The following is a 21137-nucleotide window of genomic DNA, read 5'->3' on the forward strand; positions in this document are numbered from 1 at the left end:
GATGGGGCCGCGAGTTGGCGAAGACTGCAAATCATGCAACGGTTTCAAGTCAGCTTAAGAACGCACCGCATATTCATCAAAGTGACCAGACTACAGTTTTCTCACCTGCGAGTAAGAGTCGGCTGAGCAGGCATTCGTCATCGGCAGAACGTCGAGGTCTGAAAACGTCTGAAATACGTCTGAAACACCCTGGCGCCAGGGCTGCCAGATACCCATCAGATGCATCCCAGACATCAGACTTGACTCAATGGTAGCAGTAATCATCATGTATTTAAATGTTAATCATATAAATACAGGAAGATGTTCTGTGTAATAAATATGCATACATCTGCAGGCACGCAGCACACCAGACCTTCAGAAGGGAAATGTCCCGGTGTGTTTGCCGCCAAACTGCATGTAGCCGCCCCCACCGAATCCTCCATCGCCAAAGCCTCCGCCACCGTGGAACTAGACATCTGAGGATGGCAGCGTTGAAGTGGCATAGGATTCAGTGCCTAAGTTGGGCTGGGCTCTGTCCTCCATGTAGAAAGGGGGTGCCGACAGCTCGCGTGTCCGCGAAAGATGACGAGAATCTCAGGCGTCTCAGACTTCGACGTTTTGCTGACTCCTATACCCCACACTGCTCTGCACCCCTTCAGCACCGGCAGGGCAGCGAGCACTGCCGGCTCGAATCCAAGCACAAGGACCACCTGCGTCCACTACCGCAGCCGCCGCGCGACAAGCACAGGGACAGGGATCACAGACCGTGATAGTGTGCGACTTGCAGACATGAACGGTGCGTCTCGTCGAGCCACTCTTCGTACATGCACGAGGTCTAATGGGATGGCGCGCAATGGCGTGTGTGCGCCAGCGGACGACCGTGGAAGCTTCCGCAGCGCGTTCGAGGAGAGCGTGCGCACACGGCGCACGGTGTTCGCGCATGTGCGGCTGCAACGCAAACATGACTTGTCCATGGTGAGCGACTACTCGTCCCACCCGCACGTCCTCCCCGACACGGCCGCCTTTCAGTGCTTCTTCGCGGTCGCAAAGCCATACCCGAGCCGCAACACTGCCATGTGAGTCTCCCGTTGCATGCACACATACATTGTTGGCCGCACCGGCTGATGTGCGCTCCTCTCGCACGCAGGCTCAACATGGTCCTTGAGCTCAAAATGGAGAACGAGCGACTCCAGCAGTGCCTCATCCAGCTCCGCGCGCAGGCTGGCGCGCCTCCTGGCACCCTCGATACAGCAGCCCTCGATGGCATCTTCGTGTGCTCATTACTGGTAGCTTTGTGATGGTTAGGTACGGATATACATGTCGGACACAGGTACACAAGTTGTCTCTAATTTAGAAGCAATAATATAGAATGATATTCAAATCTCAAGAATATGTCTGTTGGTTTGATTATTAACAATGAAATATGATCATTTACAGGGAATGGTGTGGTATTCCAAATATTGTTGCTGTTCCGAATAATACTGGGTAATTTTACAACAATAACTACTAGTAACTCCAGGAGGTTTTTCCTGATGTCAGAAGCAAGCTGGCCAGCACTGTTCACAGGATGGCCAATGGTAGATATCCGATTTTTGTTTGGTGATTTTGTCTTGTTCTCTTTCGTCTTCCGAATCCATCGCGGAGACTGCTAGCGGTTTCAAAGTAAATAGTGAGCTCAACCAGCCCGGACGGTCAAAATCCGGAATAAAGTTGTCACGGTCCCGCGTACTCCTCAGCCACTAGTGGTCACCATCGGATTTATAGCAACGCCTCAATCATGGCAGAAATATTGGTGTTCAATTTCACCCAGCAAGTAATCATTATCCAACTACAGATAAGCGCAGCTTGATGGACTACAACCCCTCACTGAGTGTCATGTGTCATGACTATGATCATAGGATGCTAGAATACTAGTGATCGCACGTTGCATCCAGCCTAACCAAATCGAGTGTTCACTTCAGTAAGTCAAAGCCCAGAAATTATGAACCCCGCCCATACTCCCTATCACCTATCATCTCGACCACAGCTATCATAGTGGCTTCATAAACCAAGAAGCTCCCCATATAGCTACCTGAACATTGCCTTGATACCAGTGGTATATGTATATTAGGAGTTTGATTTCCTTAATTTCTTAGAGAATGCCTCCCGACACTGGTAATGTGTGACCTCACCCCTAAGATAAATCTCGTAAACACGATTGATGGAGCGTCCTCGAGGTAACGCAGCATACCTAGGGGAATGGACGGCAATAACGCTGTGGCCGATGCGCTTATGACACTGCGGGCATCTGAAGACAGCGAGCGAATGAGTAAATATTTGGACGAATCCCTAAACAAGACTTACATGCGACTATCCGTGATCTTAACTCTATTCGCTTGCAAGTACATTAATCGCAAAGCTACTTCATTCTGGCGTGCTTTGCTGATATCGCGGACCATCCGTGTATCAAACACCGGCGCACGGAGAGCTTCACGAAGGAATGCTTGTACATCTTTCGCAGCCACCAAAGGTGGCAACAGTTTCAGCGTTTCTGTAGGTTCAAGACGAGGACTATGTCTGCTGATAAGATCTAGCGCGGGCTGTAGAAGGTCCACGGCGGGCGATGTTGTAGGTCGAAGATATATGCGTAAGAGCATCAGGAACACGGTGCTAGTTCCCGTGTTTGGCTGATATACTCGCTTGCAATACCTGACGAGGATATGACTTGAATTAACATAATAGCGTAAAATAGACAACTCACTCTTCAGCTTTCAAAAAATCGCGCAGACGATATACGTATACTTCGAGGGCGCTGTCATGCCGTCCCAGTCGACCCAATAACATTGCTTTCGCTTCGAATAGGTCTATGGGGACTTTGTATCCAATAATCGAAAGTGAAGAATGGTTAAATCGCCCACCTTCCGAAGGCAAAGATGCATATAATCGACCGACGTTATATGTTCGTGTTGTGCCGATAAAATTGAGTAGCTTTGAGTAAGTGTCTGACCGTGCATCTGCATCTAACTGTCAGCAATTAAGGGTGTAAGAAGTAATGATTCTGGTCACCTTCATTCCCTTGTTTCTTCGCAGACATGGTCATGCGCAGATATAGGTCCGCCAGCCAGTCATGGAAAAGTTGGGATTGTTCACCACGTTCCTCGATAAGGTATTCGATATAGCGCGCACAAATACTTGGCTTGATTCTCTCCAAGTATTCAGCCACAGGCTGGCGAGGCAGATCCACTTCTTCCGCAGTGAAAATCTGTCGGAAGTTTAGATGGTCGATAACTCGGTTGTAACATCGATACTTACTTCCAAGGCTACGTCAGCGTCTGAATCAAATATCCATCGTGCGTTGTCAAAAATCTGAGTCAAAAACTCTGGGCCTAATCGCTGAAGGTAGTTTACTGAAGGCATGACTTGGTCCCGCCGATCAGTTTCCTTCTCGCTCAACCTAATGAGCCGTGCAGATATGTCCAGGAGCATCGTCAAGTGAACTCACTCGCGTAGCAAGTTCAAGGCCTGCGTGTGCATTTTCTTCCCATTATACAGATATATGAGTTCGGAGTATTTCTGCGATGAAATATGTGAATAACCCAATGGTATACGAACGTACAATAATATACCTCACGGGCACGCAGAACCTCCTCAACTTCTGAAACTTCGCACCAATTTCCTAGTCGACAGAGTGGACCCAGCAATCCTGGGCGAACAAGTAGATATGACTTGAACAGCGCTGTATCCACTATTTGTGCAAATCGCACTAATTCTTCTGGAGTTAAGGCTGAGAGAGGTACGCTGGCCATTCCAAATAATTCGTCTAATGAGACTGACGATAAGCTAGGCATCTCGTGTGCTTGGGATGAGGTGATGTTCAAGGCTTCCAATGCTCCAGCCACTTTGGGACGGCGGTCCGACAAATATCGCATCAATGCCTCAATCGAACGGTGAAAATCATCTGCAATGTCCCAACACGATATGTCACGCATGATAGTCGTACAACAACGAAGACACATTTACCCTTGGGTCGCTCTTTACGTTTTCCAGCCACAGATGCTGTCTCATCGTCCTTCTTGGCGGTAGGCTTAATGACGTTTTCTAATCCAGTCTTGATGGAGCCACGAATAGAACCCTTGGGAGACGGCGGGCGAGGAAAGACATCCTTTGAGAAGCTGATTTTCCCATCATTGCTACCTTGATTAGAGTCAGTTTCGAGTTGCTGGCTTGGGCCTCCAAACAAAGTGATCCACTGGTCTCTCGAAACAGACAGCCTACCAGCCACACGATCAGGGTAGAGAGCAATAATCTTAGCCGGGTTGGTTTCTAAAGCAATAAAGGCGCTGATCGCCTCTTCAAATTCACCCAGTTGGAATTGGGAAACAGCGTGTAAGGTGCGAACAAGACGCTGTCGTTGCTCCTATAATTTTACGTGAATAGCTTCACTCCATACACAATAAAAATATTACCTTGTCAGGCAACAGTGCCACATCGATTGTTTCCAGCAACGCCAATGCTTCTACATAAGACCCCACGGCAACAAGTTCGTCGACCTGTAGACTCCATGCCTTCATGGTGAACTGCCATATGGTGCTCCCAGCTGAAGCGGCCGTCGCACGGTCCATGGGTGTCGTCACAAGAAACAACGGTGACTTGTTCAGTGAGGATGTGGTCAGTAATCGCACAGCATATTGAGTGATTACGGGAGTAGCGACATCGGAGATAGGAGGGAAAGGTAAAGTTTGGACGACCGAAAGTGAAATGGACGATCTTATTTCGACAACCGGGGTCGGGATGAAGTTTGCCTGCGAAGCCGTTGAGCTTGATAGGCTTTCTGACGGTGATGCCGGTACGGTGCCAGAGGGCAAAACGGAAAAGACATAAGGTCTAATAAAAGCTGCGATAGGTCAGATAAATTAAGACACCCATCACAACTATCCAATGCCTTACCTAGTTCGTCTGGAGGTGCGGGCCAGTCGATTTGCTCTTTTCTGTTGGATTTTGCCTCAGTACCAACGATAACACCATTGTCTGGGTACGTGAGACTAGCTAGCTTCGCGCGAATAACATGAGATTCTCACTGTCTTTGGCAACGAGAACCTCTCCCTCTTGAACTCGAATCACGCAGGGTCTTGTCTTGGTTCCAAGACCAAGCGTCATATATCCACCCAGGCCACTGAGGGCACCCATACCCATATTACTGATACCCGACACTGAAGGGGCAGATGCTACAGGCATTGTAAGTTCCGTCATGGTTGAGGTTCTGAGCGAGAACAGCGCGTAGTCAGATACCGAATACCCAAAGCAGAGAACATCTGTTCCAAGAAATGCTATTGCTCGAGGTGAATGAGGTAGCGGCGTTTCCTACACAATGGTTACTCTCGCGATCCAGATATAGATGTGATGACACTTACTTGCGCATCCTGAGGCTCTCCGTCTCTCCAAGAGTATATGACTATCTTTCTTTTGCACCCAACAGCTAAGTAAGTGACAACAGTGGGCACTTCCTTTGCCTGGTCAAACTCTCCTTTGGTGGGCGATACAGCGCTCGAGCGGGCAACGACACCCGTGAATATACCGAAAGAAAGAGCGCCTTTGGTCTTCGACAATGGTATTGGCGGGGATAGCGTCGGTATTGGTAATAGCGAGACTAGGGAGTCTGCGAAAGAGCAAGTTTAGTATGGCTCCCCGAGGCTATATCGACACTTGCCTGACAAAGCCACCAATGAATCAATTTCCTTGATAAAACCAAGTTGTTCTATGGCTCTCCGACTGATATTCTTCTTGACGTCTATAAGTCTTGTCTCTTCGGAATCATCTTAAAGCACGACATTAGTGCACTGAGTGCAGCGTGCGTGAGCCACGTACCGGAAGTTCCTTCAGTAGAGTATATATACAAGCTGCCACTGGCAGTGCCGACGTATAATTTATCGCCTTTAACATATGATCATTACAAGGTAAGCATGCGAACATCCACAGCATAAATCGGTGATGTGCCTTCGACAGCCAGCGACTCCGCTCTCTCCTTGAAGCCGGTAAGGAACGCATTTGGCGGATAAAAGGGCGGCATGCTAGCCAGCAGCACGAGCGTATGTTGAGTTCAAGCACCAGCGTCCCAAGCGAGGTCGCAGTCGAATTCCAAGGCATGCCATAGCAGGTGCCTCAAACGCGTGCAACTAGTTCCATGACGTCGCCTGCGCGCGCTTGCAAAATACATCAACTACAGATATACTACTAATTTACAGAATATACACGATGCTACATTACAGGTATATTATATCCGAACTGAGTCCCGGTTGATATATAACAGATCCAGCAGAAATCAAGAAACCAGAGTTCAATGTCATGATGGTCGTAAGGATTGGGCTCGCGCTCCGACACCTCGTAGTGTCTGTTTAACGATACGAAGCCAAGCGACCGCTTTATCTACCTCTTCATCAGCACCATCAAGCCTGGCGTCCACTTTGCGCGTCAACAGTCGGTGTAAGACTCGAGTGTCGTCGTCATCGCCTTCAGTGAGGGTAGACGAGAAAGATATCATGGATGAACTAGCCGATTTGGTTCTCCGTCGTACCTCGGCCTTCACAGACATGCTGGCTGGACGGACATCGATCCAGTCTTCTCCGTCAATTGCGCTACTACGCCGATCAATGCAAGGCTGGGACAATGAATGACGCAAATGTCCTCCCGACGAGGCCGAAAGGACGTGTTCCAATAAAGATTGGCGGCACTGTGGGGTCGATCAGTGGATGCTCTCAGCGGAGAGAGAGAGATAGAACATACCGTTATGGCCTTCTTTAGTCGAAATTCAGCTTGTGCAATTGATCGGTTAGCCAAAGCAATAAACTGTTCCGCCTATGATAATGATGAGCTTGCGTACACGATTATGATCAGGTTTAGATGCTTACCGAATCGAGACATTCTTCAATGCGTGGCAAGTCTCGACGAACTGCGGCTAAACCCCTGCGACAACTATTCAGCGTCACCTGAGTTGAGTCGTCGACAGAGTCCCGATGGAATTGTAGCTTTTCTTGATATGGCTGAAGCATATCAACTTTCTTGTAGGGGGCATCAACACGCTTGCCAGCAATATCATCTTCGGCTTCCAGTTTACGAACGTCTTGCTTAAATTTCTTCATGATCCATGCCTTGAGCTTCGATGGGCTGCTCCATGTGTGTTCCTTACTACCCGACGAGGCTTCAGTGTTGCTTTGCTTCCTGAGGGTTTCGGCCAAGAATGGAGCGTCTCCAGGTTCGTTGTCAATCGTACTTCCTCCAGACAACCCAGACGCCCCGGTGGGGACGGGGAAAGTGACACCTCCATCTATAGCTACCACTGTAGAGGCTACCGGAAGCTGACTTGCGGACGTATCATCCGAGCCCGTTATAGGAAGATCCTGGTTCGAAGCTCTAAGGTCAGACATTGAACGGCATTTCCGGTTGACCAAAATATAGTCCGCCTCGGACATGGCTGTTGCCTCAGAACCGCCTGAGTCATTCGTCCGTCTCCTCGAATGAAAGAAATCTTGATCCCCAGACAGCGACCCATCCGCTACGCGATCAACAGTTCGCCTTACCCTGCGCTGGAATGCGTAGACTTGCTGAAATAGTGCGCGTGCCTCACGCAGGTCATCAGCGGCATGACGAACATGACACCGCAGATGACTAAAGAGTCGATCATGTATGTACGATGTGTCTTGCAGCAACTCTCGGCAGGCACCAGCATCGACGGAAGTTTCTGCAGCGAGCAATCTCGTAATCCGACGTAAATTATCCATAATATCATGGGACAACGTCGGAACATGCACGTCCGCATTTCCGAGGTCTAGATCCGATTTCTCCGCGGTGATTTGTCGAATATTGGAGATCGATGGACGCAACACCAATGGAGGCATGGATTGGATCGATGTACTCGTGGATGGTCTTATGGTACGCACCGAAGCGGAAGATATTGAACGCGGAGGTCCGATATCGACACCAAAGGCTACACGGAACTCAGGCTTTGCGACATCCAATGCTGTAAGGCTATGGAACAATTAGCATGGCTTGGGATATATACAGTATTCGACGTACCCATTCGCGTTTCGCATGTCACGAATAGCCCCACTAGGATCACAAGCAAGAAGTGCGGCAACAACATCGAAGTTTCTTCCGTATTCAGCGGCAATATGCAGACACGTATTCATACCATGATCCCTGGCAGAAAGAGGTGCACGAAGATCACGAACCAGATGAAGAATGAATGCACGGATAGCTGATGCATGCTCCTTAGTTCGCGAAGGTCTCGCCTTGTACGCCAGACAGTGAAGTGGCGTCTCGTGGCCAGAAGTGGTATAAAGGCAAACGTCAGCCCCCGCTTGGTAGAGACTATCTAGGACTTGCAACGAATGGTGATCAGCGGAAGCACAATAGTGAATGGGACTCCACCCTGTGGAATCGGGAAGGTTGACCAATAATGTTAGCTTCTCGGAAGTAGTCCCAAGAGGATAGCAGTGGTCTGGGCGAAATAGAAGAGAACGCAGACGGAGGAGATCGGCGGACTGGATTGCTTGAATGAGAGAGTTCGTGGAGTTGGAGAGGTGACGAAGAGCGGATAGAGACGAAGATAAATGCTTTGGTTCGTTCAAGTTAGACGACGTGCATAGATGATTCAGCCACTCTAAGAATGGACGTGGCAAAGGTACCAGATCTCTGCTATTCTCACCCTACAATTGATCAGCGGGTAAAATAAACAAAAGGACGTCGAATATTTACCAAAAAATCCCGCATCCTGATGCGACGAAGAGCGTGTTCACAAAGCCAAAGGATCCGGGGGTGTCTGAGAGCATGCTGGATTGAGGAGCGATGGTTGACATCTCTAAAATCGGGTCTGGCATCTTTGGCGAGCTGAGCAAAGCGCCAAGTGAATAACAAACATGTGAATCAATCAAACAGAAACTGACCAGTAAACGAACAATTTCCAGCCTGCCATCTCTCGCAGCATCTAAGACGCAGACTTAGTACGACAACCACAAGTACGAACGAAAATCACCAACACATAAGTGGCGTCGCCCCATAGATGTCCATCCCGTTGACGGCCACCATATCCTGTCCAGCTTCAAGAAGCAATTGCACCACTGGCGACAGATCTAGCCACGCAGCGAGACACAGCGGAGACACACCTCGCGCGGGTGCATTCAACGTATACAACGAGATTTCATTGTTATCCAAGAGCATTCTCAGCATCGCCAGACGATCTGGCAATCGGAACGACGCGTCAGACGCGTCCACATCTTCCCAGCTAGCGGTCAAAGGGTGAGCGAGCGACCGAATTGGCCAGTAGCTAGAAGCATCTCACCTGCCTCCTGCGATGGTACGTGTGACCGCCGTCTCACCAGAGGTATTGGACTCATTGACATCGGCCCCAGCGGCCAGAGCCTGCCTGACTGCGTGAACATTCGCTCGTGCAGCAGCATCCAGTAAAGACAGCGAACTGAGTGCGACACATCGCACAGAGTCGAGATTGAGACCTGCAGGACCCATGCTGTGACGGTCTTCTAGCCAGCAAGCACGTCCAGAGTTGAAGACCCGCTCCGAAGGATTCAAGTGGGGAAGAGGCGGTCGTCCGGCTGCTCATATAAGCAATTGGTGCCTCGACGGGGGCTTCGGAAAGGAAACATTGCGAAGCACACGAGGCACGGGACGAATCAAAAGATAATGCTGTCCGTCATTGAATCTGGATGTACATGCCTAACGAGGTCTGCCTCGAGGCGGCGTTAACGCGAAGTCATTCAACACTTCGTGAGCAGAACATAAGTTCGCCGACACAGCATGAGAACCATTGTCCGGAGGCAGTCCAGCAGGGAACAAAAATTCAGAGCGCGATGGCGGCGGAAATGGAAGACATTGTGGTAAGAGACCGGCGGCGTTACTTGTTTGTACGCGCAACTGGGAAACGAGCCTCAGGGTCGCTTGTTTGGCCGCCACTGCAGGCGTTCGGACCATTATGCGCAAAGCGAGTTATACGATACTTCAATCATCAATTCGATGACCACCTTCAAAATAGATCCCCAGGCTTGCTTCTGCTACACATGATGCAGGCCTCATTTCCGAGGTAATTCTACCACTAAGTCGATATAGATATGAGGGAACTAGGCCTCGGGCAAGACGATTGCGTACGAGATAATATGACGAGGAATTTCTGTGCGATGGGCGTTACAGTGATGTGATTGTATGCGAGAATAGATGAAAAAATTGGAACATAACAATTAGAATATGCTGGTGACACTGAACTGGTGTTTACTGATCATGAATGCGGACGAATATTCTCTTAGAAAGTCCCTAGCTACGTAGAAAGCACGGTGGCTCGCGCGGGGCTTCGACAACAGACCTATATGAACGCATCTTGGGAGAGAGTGCTCTGTTAGGATATTAAATGAGACGCTAGTCAGGAGACTTGATGGAATCCCAAGAGGTGGCCACCCACCTTCACTTGCTCGAAATTTGCAACTGCGCGTTCGACATCCCATGCGTTACCCTGCAAACAATCCAATGCGAACTTGACATTAAGACCCGTCCGCTGGCAGATCTGCACGACCAGCGATCGCTGTGGCTCCGGCTTCAGTGTCGGCACATATGACATCGGTTACTATTTAGTGTGCTACTGAAACGAGCGATGACATGAGACTCACGATTGCCGCCAACGCTTCTACCTGATTCTGCGGAGTTATCGGTGGGCCCGCCGATACAGAGGGCAATGGTTCGCCCGCTTGCACGCGCATCGGACCGGGTTGCCAGGCCTCATGGCTGGAATACGCTCGGACGACCAACTGATCGGAAAGAATGGTGACGTTCCAGCCATTTTGCTTTGCGCTAGAATCCAGATCTTTAAGAATCAAATGCTTCAGGATCAAACCGAGTCAGGCTTACCGTGAGTCGTCGGCTGCAGGGGCCAAGATGAATGAACGATCAAAGGAGCGAACACCTTGCGAAGGCTCTGTAAAGGTGGCCATCAATATACTACACAAATCGCATCAAAATCATAATGTTACCCTCAATAAACTGTCCGTGCACCGTGATAAACAGCTGGGCCGAATCCCCTTGTTGGATGGGCCACGCATCGATGCAAAATTTATCTGGAGCCCCGGCTACATCATGTTTGGTGCTGGGCAAGTCAGCCATAGCCCTCACTGCCGCTTCGTGCCCTACATGTAGCGTCTTCGTCATCTTCTCGATGCCTCCACCCATCCTATTCAAATTGCGGGAGCCTCCATGTCCACCAGAGAGCCATGGCGTCCATTCCAGCTTCTTTTGATTCGGCATGTCTTTCGAATAATGGTAGCCTTCTATGCGTGCTCGAGCAGGGATAGCAGTATTTGCTGAAAATGAAAAGGTCGCATCAGGGTGGTATACGTCCATTAACGCCGCACGCTGATTATCAAACAGAGGGAAATATCTGCAAGAAATTATACTCAAAAACTACACTCCATGCTGCAGGACATGATAAGACGTACCTCATGAAGAAATTGCTGACAACACCACTATCCACTCCAGTAATAAACGATGGTCCCATATTGGCGGGAAATGTGGTGGCCGCCGACTGCACAGAGGTCGAAGTCGACGTGGATGCAGCATGTGGTGCGTCGAAGGCAATTTTAGGAATTGCCTCCAAGTCCAGAATTTCGAGTGACGGGAACCGTCTCGCTATCTCACTTCACGATGTGATCAATTATACGTAAAATGTAAGAATTCGAGAGCCAACCTCTTATAGCGATCAATGCGGCCATTCTTATACTCGATGTCACGAACTGGATTGTCAAGTAATATAAGCTCGCGCAATTGCTGTAACCTGCCCCTCTTCCCGGAAATGGAATCCAAGTCCTTCCACGAGATGAACTTGTTACCTTGAAGCGATAAGTTGGCTAGTTTGGGGAGGAAATGGGATAGCCTCGAGAGAATAGCGCTGTTGGCGAGATCATTGCCAGCCAAAGATACTGTTTCAACCTGAGAAGCATCAATCCAATAATATCTGCGTGACAGATACGAAGACACGGACTGGTGGAGATAGAAGCGACGCCATCTTAAAAATAACGGAAAATTCCTTGATTGCGTTATTGAGTGGCCCCTTGATAATTCTGGTCTTCTGCACAAACTCATCTTTGGTTATTCGCTAAATATCTGTTAGTTGCGCAGTCGACCTCTGATAGTAATTCTGCACACCTCAAGATCCAGAAATCTTGCTTCAGAATTCCATCTCCTATTCACGAATTCTTTCATAAGATCCAAGAGCTTTCGTTCAACAGGGGCGGCATCGGCACTGGAGACAGCGTTCCTGCGTAAACGGCCCAGTGGTCCCTTCGCAGCACCGCGTATCGCTAATGAATCACCTGCAGCCAGCCGTGAGGCGAGCTTCAGCGGACACAGAATGTGATGGCGCGAAGGGTGAACCAGAGCGTGACGTAAGTGAGGTGTTTTCACGATAGCAGGTACGGGATGAGACGCAAGAGGACATCACAGGTCAAGGGCTAGCTGTCACTAGGGTGAATGAGCAAAGACAATCTCTTTATTTACCATGGCTGTTCGGGAATTAACAGAAGTACCGGGCTGGTCTTTACCAGTCAGTGCGTCGATCGGGCGGGAACGGTGGGAGGAGCGAGCTTTGTGTGTTTTGTTGTGACCCTTGCGACCGCCTGGCTTGTCTGAGGCATCCCGCATGCGTTCGTCGCGGTCGATGAGGCCCGCACCGCGAAGAGCGTTGGCCGCTAAGCTGCGACTGCCCGAAGCAGGGGTTGGACTTGAGAACATCGACGTGGTGAACGAGCGCTTGTGGAATGTAGGAGAGGCTGAGATGGGAATGTCGTGGTTGAAGGAAGCGTAACAGTGGCCACACGAAAGTGTTGGCGATGGTGGCGGTAAGAGCGAAGGCAGCAATGAACCACTGAACGGTCCGTTTTCGCGGGTCCGGATCCGTAATACTTTTTCGTGTGACTCATGCAAACGTCACATGTTTGTCACACTGTTATCGCCGCCGCCGCCGCCGTGACGACGTCGTCGGCGTTCACCGTCACACTCACAGTCCGATATCCAAAATTGCGAAAAATACATAGGAGGCGTTTTCACAGTGTGTCGCATACCTAACACAGGACGGTATCGAGAGCATAGGCTACAGTGTTTATTGGGGCCGTTTTCAGCCCTCAAGTGATTAATGCTGCTGCTGCGTCGGCGGTTTGCAAATCTACAGAATCAACAACTCGTCGTTCCCACGGCATTTCTTTGTTCTTCTTGACGACGTTTTCGTCCCTCCGCTCATCCAGCGTTACTCAAGTCTGCACCTATTATCCTAGAAAATAAACAGATGGACAATCCGCAGTATTATCAACCCTTGTCGCACGCCCTTCACCCTCCTTTGGTTCCTACTTCGCAGCCCCCTCAACAACCTTACAACTATAGCTCTCACGCGCAAGTCACTGCCGCAAATGGCACTAACACCCGCGAAGAGGAGGAGGAAGAGGAGGATGATGATGAGGAAATCGTAGAGGAGGAACTGGAGCACCGTGAGCCGACACACGCGAGTAGCCACTCCTCTCCTCGCGTACAGAGTACAGTACAGGCGGGGGCTTCAAAGTGAGTAGCTGTCCTTTGTGCACGCTTTCCACTGAACGTGTGTCCGAAGACCGGCCGCGGCAACTGCCATCTCGACGACAAACACGCCAACTTCAACAACTCAGGACCAAACTCAAATATCCGCTACAGACGATGACTCTGGCAAACGAAAGCCCGGTCGCCCAAGAGGGTCCAGGAATCGTAAGCCTCGAGCACCTCCAGGGACCTCAACAAAGGCACCGACTAACCCGCAGCATCCCGGATTCTATCATTATCCGCCTCCCCCAAGCGGTGCATTATCACCGAACCAGCAATTCCATGAGTTCCAATGGCGTGCTTTAAATCTTTGTTCGGAGTTCTACAACGCAGCAGAGGAGCTCATCGTCAGTGAACTGCGGGCCGTGTCATTGTTCGCTACCGCTTCTAACACGCCTGACACAGAAAGCTGCCTCACCAATTGTCATAGCCCAATGTTATCAGATGGGTCCTGCGGCCAAGATTGATCCCTTGGCGATGATTGCGGAGGCGAAGCGAGTCTGTGATAACATTGTACGTCGAGTAACTCTTGTACTTATTGCTGCTGCTCCTTACCTTGGTGTAGCTTGCCAACCCCAGTCAGCTGGTGGGTCACCCAGTTCCAAGTATCTACAATCTGTCTCCGTATCCTCAAATGCCTCCGCCGCCTACTACAATGGCATCGACGTCGTCTAGTGGTGCCGCCACCTCATCTGTGATAACTAATCCGCAGTCATTCGTGATGCCTTTGGGCAATCCTGCAATGCCTCCCCCCTCTCATGCGCCCCAGCCATACTACCCACATATGTACCCTGCAACTGCTGCGAGATATCCCACTGCGCCGTACTATTCCTATCCTTCTCAGCCCTCGACCTACTATCCACCTCCACCTCAGCCTGCGGCGCCACCCGCGCAGACCTCGCCTCCACCCCCACCAACTACTTCGTCCACAGGAACTATATCCACATTCAATGCCGCTACTGGCTCTGCAGCGCCCGGTGGACAGCAGGGAACTTGGTCAGAGGAGGAACAGGATCGTTTGTTGAAGCTTGCAGAACAGAGCAGAGAAATGGGCGGGCCTCAGAATAAGGGTGAGATCGAGTGGGACTGGGTGGTTCAACAATGGGGTAATAGTAGGACCAGGTAGGTGTGCTGTTAGCGTTCCAATATTGATGTTTTTCTGATCGTAGGTGGAATCAGACACCAGATCCTGTTGAAAGCAACGTCTATGGGTCTCAAGGAGAGCACAACACGAGGGACTAAGCGACGGCGAGAAAATGATCCATCACATCCAGAGAGCTCGGAGCACAATGCGGCCTCACAGCCAACTTCTGCGTCCGGCCCTGCTCCTGGACCTCCCACTGCTACACCTACGCAAAGTCAAACCCCTACTTTGGCAGCCGCCAGTACTCCAACCAATGCCTCTGCTCACGCAGCTAATGCGTCACCGTCTCTCCAGTCGCGACGAACACCCTCAACAACGCCAGCGACGATTGCTCCCGCTCGCACGACTTCGACTGGTCCCTGGCCTATGCCCACTGTAGCAGCGGCGAATACATCTCCTATTCTTCCCACCTCCTCTGCCCAAGCAGATCGCAACGCCCACTACAGGGGTCGTCCACAGGCAGCATCGTATGGGGCTACTAATGGGGCTACCTCAAATGCACCGTACGGTACCGCGCCGCCTACTTCTAGTGCGTCCTACGGCGCCCCAACTTCAGCTTCGGCGACATCTCGACCGCCATCGTCGCACGGAAGCAGTGCGACGACACACCAATACATGTTTCGTCCCGCAAATGGACCAGCGAGCACGGGACGCAGAGACGGAGCGTAAGAATACCTGTTTGGATATGCGAGCAGTCAAGGTTTCACAAATATCCTTCCTCGTTTGTGCCTTGCTAGGAATCACGCCGCACGGGATCCCCCCGTGCCGTTTCGCCTCCAGCCGACTGGGTAAGGCTCACTATCGCCAACACAGTTCGTTGGGGTGATGTACAATCCGAAGGCGTCCGGGGTGGATTATTTGTCTTCTTCGTGGTGATGCGATGTAAAAGGATTGGGTTGGCTGGCCTTGTGCCTACATAGGTGGAAGCGGGCTCCAGCCAGTGTTGGTTATTTACTTTATTCACATTTGGCTTTCATTGTCCATATTGGCGCAGATGTATTGTAGTATGCACACGACGTCTCAGAGGAAACGATCCCATGTGGCTGAGAGCCGACAAGCTCGGAATGGGTCGACTCGGGGGGCGGTGGCCTAAAAAGGTTTAGCGTGGGATACAAACCAAACCAAACAACCGCTTTGCCAAGAGCTCGAAGGAGACGACTCGCTCTTGAACAAACGAACCGGTCTGCCATCCAGGACCGCCATGGCTCAGATGTACGCTGTCCGTCCAGATCCGCAAGCTCGACGCTCACCTCGTCTCCTCCAGCGCGCCACCGAACACCGACCCTGTCTCTACAGGCCCCAGCGACCACTCGTCTGCCACAGCCGGTCCCTCTCTCAACCCGTCCCCTGCAGGTGAAGCAATCCAGGTGTGCCCTCGATATCTTTTTCCTTGCTTGTGAAACCAATACTGATTGCTCGACTTGGACGCTGTTCCATGGCGGCACGCCCGTGCACAGAGCCCTAATACTGCATCATATACGTCCGCATCGCCTGTCACCTACAATGCACCACACTTGTACCCGAGCAACGTTGTGCCGTACGGGAGCTCGTCACTCTCCGGCGCAAACATCCTCCCCACTCCCGTCATGCCCGCCTCGTACCCACTTACTTCAAGCCAGCCACCCACATCCATGACCAGTGCTGCTGCTAAGCGCAAGCAGCCCGATGATTCTACAATGTCTGCGAGTAGTGGCGCAGGCCCAAGCCGCAAGCGTCGGCAGCAAAGTGTCGCTGGAGCTCATACCGGTGAAGGCACGGCTGAGAGAGACGATGCGGATGTGGGCCCGAATGGCGGCCCGAAGCACTGGACAGACAGCGAGAAGAGTAATCTGTTCACATGGCTGCTCGCTAGCGATAAGAACTGGGATATGTTCAAAACTAAAATGAATACTGTGTTCCGCGACGTGCGTTTTCCACATTGTCGGATAAGGGCTGCAGTGCTTATTACCCCCGTAGGCGTCCGCTCAGATATTCGGCGGACGTAAGTCGTTTACGGCACTCAAAAGCTGCTATCATCGCAACGTGGAGACATTCAAGCAGATTTATGCCTTCGAGGCGTTCCTCGCGCAATTGCCTCCGGATGCCAACAACCCCAATAACCCTGCTTCCGGACATACCGACCCTACGATGGCGCGACAAGCCTATTTGGAGCAACGACTAGAAGATGCTCGGACGGCGGGCGCACCTGTGGCCAATCTGAATGTCAGGGTGATTGATCACTGGCATCAGAACGGATGGTACACTCTTTTCAAAAGCAGGTAAGACGCGTTCGACGCGTTTCCCCAATTTGCTTCATGGGTCACAATCAACTTCCGATAGGTTCCGCGAAGACCCTCGTACAGGGCTTCCGGTACCATTCTATGGCCCGCGGAGCATGTCGTTCCCAGACGGTCCTCCCATACAAGAACTTGCATATGCGACTCCTGGAATTGATCCGCAGCTGACAAACGAAGATGCAAAGGGAGACGTCGATATAGATGATGATGTTGAGGACGCCGAGCAAGAAGGGGTGGGCGTCGTTCCCGATGCCACGGCGAGCGCATCCGGTGCAATCGTATTTTCTTCCCCATTGCAAACGCCCAACAACTCCGGCGATGCGTTCGGTGGGCCACCGGCGGCGCGTAGCAGACAAACATCTCTGGCCCGAAAGCATCTGGGGTCGACCTCGTTTGTTCCTGATCAATCCCACACGGTGGAAGCACTTGATCGACTGACCGTCGCTACGCAGACCCTCGTCGACCAGTGTACGACACTAACGCAGCTGCTCCGCGTCGCGACTGAGGATCAGAAGGTGCGGAAAACGGGCGGAGGGGGGGAGAGTGGGCTAAATCGGAAAGAAAAGGCGTCGCTGGCAATGGAGGCGTTGGCCAACGGAGATGTGGGGGAGGAGGTGCGGCGCGCAGCAGCAGACTATCTGAAGAGGCTGTTTGCGAGTGAATGAACATGTGATCCATCATGGACTTGTCTTGCTATGGAGAGTGGCGGATGCAGCCGCGCAGCTTATCTTGTGTTGATGCTTCCTTCTAATGGCATGTTGACAGTATTGCTTCTTCCAGGGGGGCTGCATCGGCGCTTCTGCTTCTTGGACGGTCCCTCATAAATAGAGCCCGTCCGGTCTCAGTCACAATGCCCTTTCTTTCCTCTTTTCTTTACGATGGCAGCCACGATGAGCTTTAGCGCGGATGGTCCAGCAAACTCGCCGTGCGGGGTACTGTCGCCCTCCAAAGGGTCTTCGCGCAGGTTCAGATCACGCAGCAACTTAGACTGGCGAGCTCGGCATAGACCCGCACTGGAGCTGCGCGTAAGAGTGACGGGTTACAGCCAATTCGCCGAGAAGGGTATCAAGGCAGCCAATGCGAATGGTGACAATTTTCTGGAGGTGCCGTGGAGAGGAACGGATGTCGTCGTGAGTAAGCGTTCGACTGACTTACGGATGTATTTTAACCACTGCCAGATGCATATCATGAAGCGCCTCGAAGATAAACTATGCATCCCTGTCATGTATTGGGTATGTTCTCATGATCCTGTCACTGTTCGCTGAAAGCAAAACGTACTGTGCTAGCGACTGGCCGCGGACGGCATTGTCTTCGATCCCATAACGCCTGTAGCCGTCCATCCATTCTTTGAGGCAAAGAAGATTGTTGGTGAGTCAAGCCCATGCTTCTATGTGCATACATGCATATATAGGCGTGGCTTTCGTCCCAGATCTTGTCCTCGTTCCAACTCACGTGGTCGAAGAGTATGTCACCCAACACCTTCCCTCAGGGACCCAACACCAGTGGAAAGCTTTGCCTTCGAGCTCTACAGCTTCATTTGACCTGCGCGAGCGTGCTACGGCGCTTTTTAATCTAATAAGGCCTCACGAATCAGCCTCTTGGGAAGCGTACATTCGGCAGCGCACACATGCTGATAGCATTTTACGCGCGACACTCGACAAGTATACGGGAATACCACTTCATCCTCTCCTTGTCCAGATTCACGACGGTGTCAAGTCAACACTTTCATCGACGTCTTTACGTCTTGATGAGCAGTCTGCTGTTGCAGATGGCGTCGTCCCCCTCTACTTCAACGTGGTAGAGTCCGACGATACGGTAGGTGGGGGTTCTGATGTGTTCGTACTCGACATTAACAATACATAGTAGAGACCGACTACATTGTTTAGTGAAGCTGAGGTGCTGACGCGAATTTACTCGCCCACGACATCTGCTGCAGTAGACGTGCATCTGAAGTACGTTGATGAAACGCCCAAGGACAGAACCGACTACAGCTTTCGCGTCATCTATCGCATTCACGCGCCGGTTATACGTACCGCCGTTGCTCAACACGAAACATACCCGGCGGTAGGGCAGAATGGATGGCTTCTGCTGTTTGAACTCGAGCTTGACGCCAAGAGCGTCCCCGAGAACAAGTGGGGCCCACGGCCTGCGGACGTCAAAAAGCTACATGAGAGTCTGCTCGGTCCGCCGCACGAAGAGCCTAATGCTCTCGTCAATGCGATGGACGTAGGGGACACCATGTTTTTGCTGCTGGCAGCGGTGGGCATGTCTGCTTCTATCCCCACAAGTAAAGAGGCCGTCAAGAATATCAGCCTCGCGAGTGAGACGGGCCTCTGGAAGGTTTGCGATTCTCATTGGCTAGGGAGGAGTATTCGCAGGGCATGTGGGAGTACTACACAAGACACACAGTAGCAAAATCTGCTGCATGGAATGCCATCTCACTGGGTCTTTAGGTACGCTTTGCTAGTTTATGGAGGCGCGACCCAATATAACTGATTGCGCCTTTCTGAGTAGGTTCGGCATAGTTTTCAAACCTGGGCATTACTAGTCTGGCAGGCATAGGGGATCATACAGGATTAGGCAGAATCAGATTGATAGCTCCATTTATCCACAGTTTGCATGCATACATGGGCAACACTATCTAAACTGTCACAGAGATGTATAGAGGTTGATTCGGAGAGTATAACGCGGTCCACGCATCTAGAAGCGCAATTAGTAATTATAGGAAGTGAACTGATTATGAGATAACGGGAGTTGTTCTGTGATCACCGCTTACGACTCCAGAATGATTTCCAACTGGTCTCAAGTCCAGCCGTATGGTCGCGGAGGCGATCCTGCAAGTATGGGAACGCCGGTATTGTAACCCCTCGGCCCTCCTTCCGTTCTCTCGCTTCCCACTCCTCATCGTCCAAATACTGGTCTATAGCACGCTGCTCCAAATTCCCCTCCCCGTTCGTTGCATCAGCAGAGCTACTAGCTTGACGTATCTTCAACTTCTCCAGTGCTCCTTCGTGAGTCGTCGTCTTCCCGCTCGTGTCGGGGTCGTCGTCGATAATGTCTGCGACGGCGACATATGCCTTCGCAACCTTCCAGTCTACCTCCTTCGTGAGCGTTTGTAACCGCACCTCTGCACGCTCGCGAGTGCGGCGCACTCGGTGCTCTGCATCTTCCTGTGCGGAGGGAGTGCTGCTGCTAGCGAGGTCTGCGCCTCGGGCAGAAGGCGGGAGCATAAGAAAAGTGCGGGTGTGTAGGATGTGTGGGGTCGTACGGAGTGTGCTCGGAGGGAGGTGATTGAGCTGGCAGAGGAGGCGCCCCTGAAGCAATTGTGGGTGACTTGGAGAGAGATAAAGGAGGGACTACTCACGTCGACGCTGAATTTAAGTGCAATTCCGAGCAGTGTATCGCTCGGTTTAATGTAGTACTTCTGTGGGCCCGAACTAGTAGGTGCCACCTCCATCTTCTTTATAGATGCACTCCGCGAAAGGTTGCCCTCGCCCTCCAGATTGTGGAGGACGTCATGTGGGGGGTTGGGCGTTGCACGCAGAGTGCCCAGATAGGGAGGCGGAGGTGTAGCAGGAAACGGGGAGTCCGGATCCGTACTGTGGTCCTCCTCGTCTAGCTCTCCTCCTTCCTCTGAGTCGTCGTCAAGAACGAGGACGTCGCCATCGCGCACAGCCCCATCAACATTCACAGGTCGCTGTGGACTGTGTCCCTCTGTTATGCTTCTTGTCTTACTGGATGACACTGAGCGAGCACCGACGGCGCCTACCCCACCGAGACAATGGAGACAGGGATTGTACCTTAGTAGGCGAGGGTTAGAGCGTATGCAGGCTGGACATACAGGCCGACTGCAACAAGGGGTGATGTGGATTTCGTTGTCGGGATCTTTGGCAGCGGCCAAGCCGGTCCTACAAGGAGGAAGCGAGGACGAACAGGCGAGGCAGAGACTCGTTGTGCGATCCATGGTAAGCAGAGGCTTGTCAGAATCGGGTCGAGCGGAGAGAAGACTTGGAGATTGCTGACAAATCGAGGCGGGGTCGTGACCGTCCTGCATATCCAATGACATCATGTGTCCGCTCGCAGCCACCGCCAACAGCAACCCTTGAAGTCAAATCAAGGTCAAGTTGAACGCTTCACCGCTGGAC

The 21137-nt window shown here is 51.5% G+C and overlaps 7 protein-coding genes across 7 annotated transcripts; 4 read left to right on the top strand and 3 right to left on the bottom strand.

The window, feature by feature from the left end:
- Positions 1–768: 768 nt before the first annotated feature.
- Positions 769–1277, top strand: FIBRA_00160 (uncharacterized protein; the record flags this gene model as incomplete). The annotated part of the gene is made up of 2 exons (XM_012322059.1): positions 769–1055; positions 1127–1277. The coding sequence occupies 2 exons, from the start codon at positions 769–771 to the stop codon at positions 1275–1277; spliced, it is 438 nt and encodes a 145-aa protein (XP_012177449.1).
- An 808-nt stretch (positions 1278–2085) lies between these two features.
- FIBRA_00161 (uncharacterized protein) lies at positions 2086–9477 on the bottom strand (the record flags this gene model as incomplete). Its single annotated transcript, XM_012322060.1, has 21 exons — positions 2086–2152; positions 2210–2266; positions 2323–2667; positions 2720–2972; positions 3025–3220; positions 3271–3412; positions 3461–3531; positions 3585–3916; positions 3979–4375; positions 4425–4852; positions 4906–4986; positions 5037–5319; positions 5370–5614; positions 6337–6685; positions 6739–6810; positions 6864–7980; positions 8029–8660; positions 8710–8841; positions 8898–8938; positions 8991–9235; positions 9293–9477. The coding sequence occupies 21 exons, from the start codon at positions 9475–9477 to the stop codon at positions 2086–2088; spliced, it is 5670 nt and encodes a 1889-aa protein (XP_012177450.1).
- An 847-nt stretch (positions 9478–10324) lies between these two features.
- FIBRA_00162 (uncharacterized protein) lies at positions 10325–12738 on the bottom strand (the record flags this gene model as incomplete). The annotated part of the gene is made up of 10 exons (XM_012322061.1): positions 10325–10354; positions 10421–10552; positions 10626–10806; positions 10864–10930; positions 10986–11389; positions 11448–11645; positions 11696–11937; positions 11990–12103; positions 12154–12342; positions 12505–12738. 10 exons carry the CDS (start codon positions 12736–12738, stop codon positions 10325–10327), a joined length of 1791 nt encoding a protein of 596 aa, XP_012177451.1.
- Positions 12739–13288: 550 nt separating this feature from the next.
- Positions 13289–15385, top strand: FIBRA_00163 (uncharacterized protein; the record flags this gene model as incomplete). The annotated part of the gene is made up of 5 exons (XM_012322062.1): positions 13289–13557; positions 13607–13919; positions 13978–14085; positions 14138–14694; positions 14752–15385. 5 exons carry the CDS (start codon positions 13289–13291, stop codon positions 15383–15385), a joined length of 1881 nt encoding a protein of 626 aa, XP_012177452.1.
- A 532-nt stretch (positions 15386–15917) lies between these two features.
- Positions 15918–17657, top strand: FIBRA_00164 (uncharacterized protein; the record flags this gene model as incomplete). Its single annotated transcript, XM_012322063.1, has 5 exons — positions 15918–15928; positions 15981–16083; positions 16174–16620; positions 16673–16974; positions 17036–17657. 5 exons carry the CDS (start codon positions 15918–15920, stop codon positions 17655–17657), a joined length of 1485 nt encoding a protein of 494 aa, XP_012177453.1.
- Positions 17658–17882: 225 nt separating this feature from the next.
- On the top strand, positions 17883–19404 carry FIBRA_00165 (uncharacterized protein; the record flags this gene model as incomplete). The annotated part of the gene is made up of 5 exons (XM_012322064.1): positions 17883–18122; positions 18171–18224; positions 18279–18360; positions 18404–18807; positions 18859–19404. The coding sequence occupies 5 exons, from the start codon at positions 17883–17885 to the stop codon at positions 19402–19404; spliced, it is 1326 nt and encodes a 441-aa protein (XP_012177454.1).
- Positions 19405–19633: 229 nt separating this feature from the next.
- Positions 19634–21058, bottom strand: FIBRA_00166 (uncharacterized protein; the record flags this gene model as incomplete). Its single annotated transcript, XM_012322065.1, has 3 exons — positions 19634–19692; positions 19769–20306; positions 20357–21058. The coding sequence occupies 3 exons, from the start codon at positions 21056–21058 to the stop codon at positions 19634–19636; spliced, it is 1299 nt and encodes a 432-aa protein (XP_012177455.1).
- Between the last annotated feature and the right edge of the window lie 79 nt (positions 21059–21137).

This window comes from Fibroporia radiculosa (genome assembly GCF_000313525.1).
Source record: "Fibroporia radiculosa TFFH 294 genomic supercontigs, scaffold49, whole genome shotgun sequence".
Lineage (NCBI taxonomy): Eukaryota > Fungi > Basidiomycota > Agaricomycetes > Polyporales > Fibroporiaceae > Fibroporia > Fibroporia radiculosa.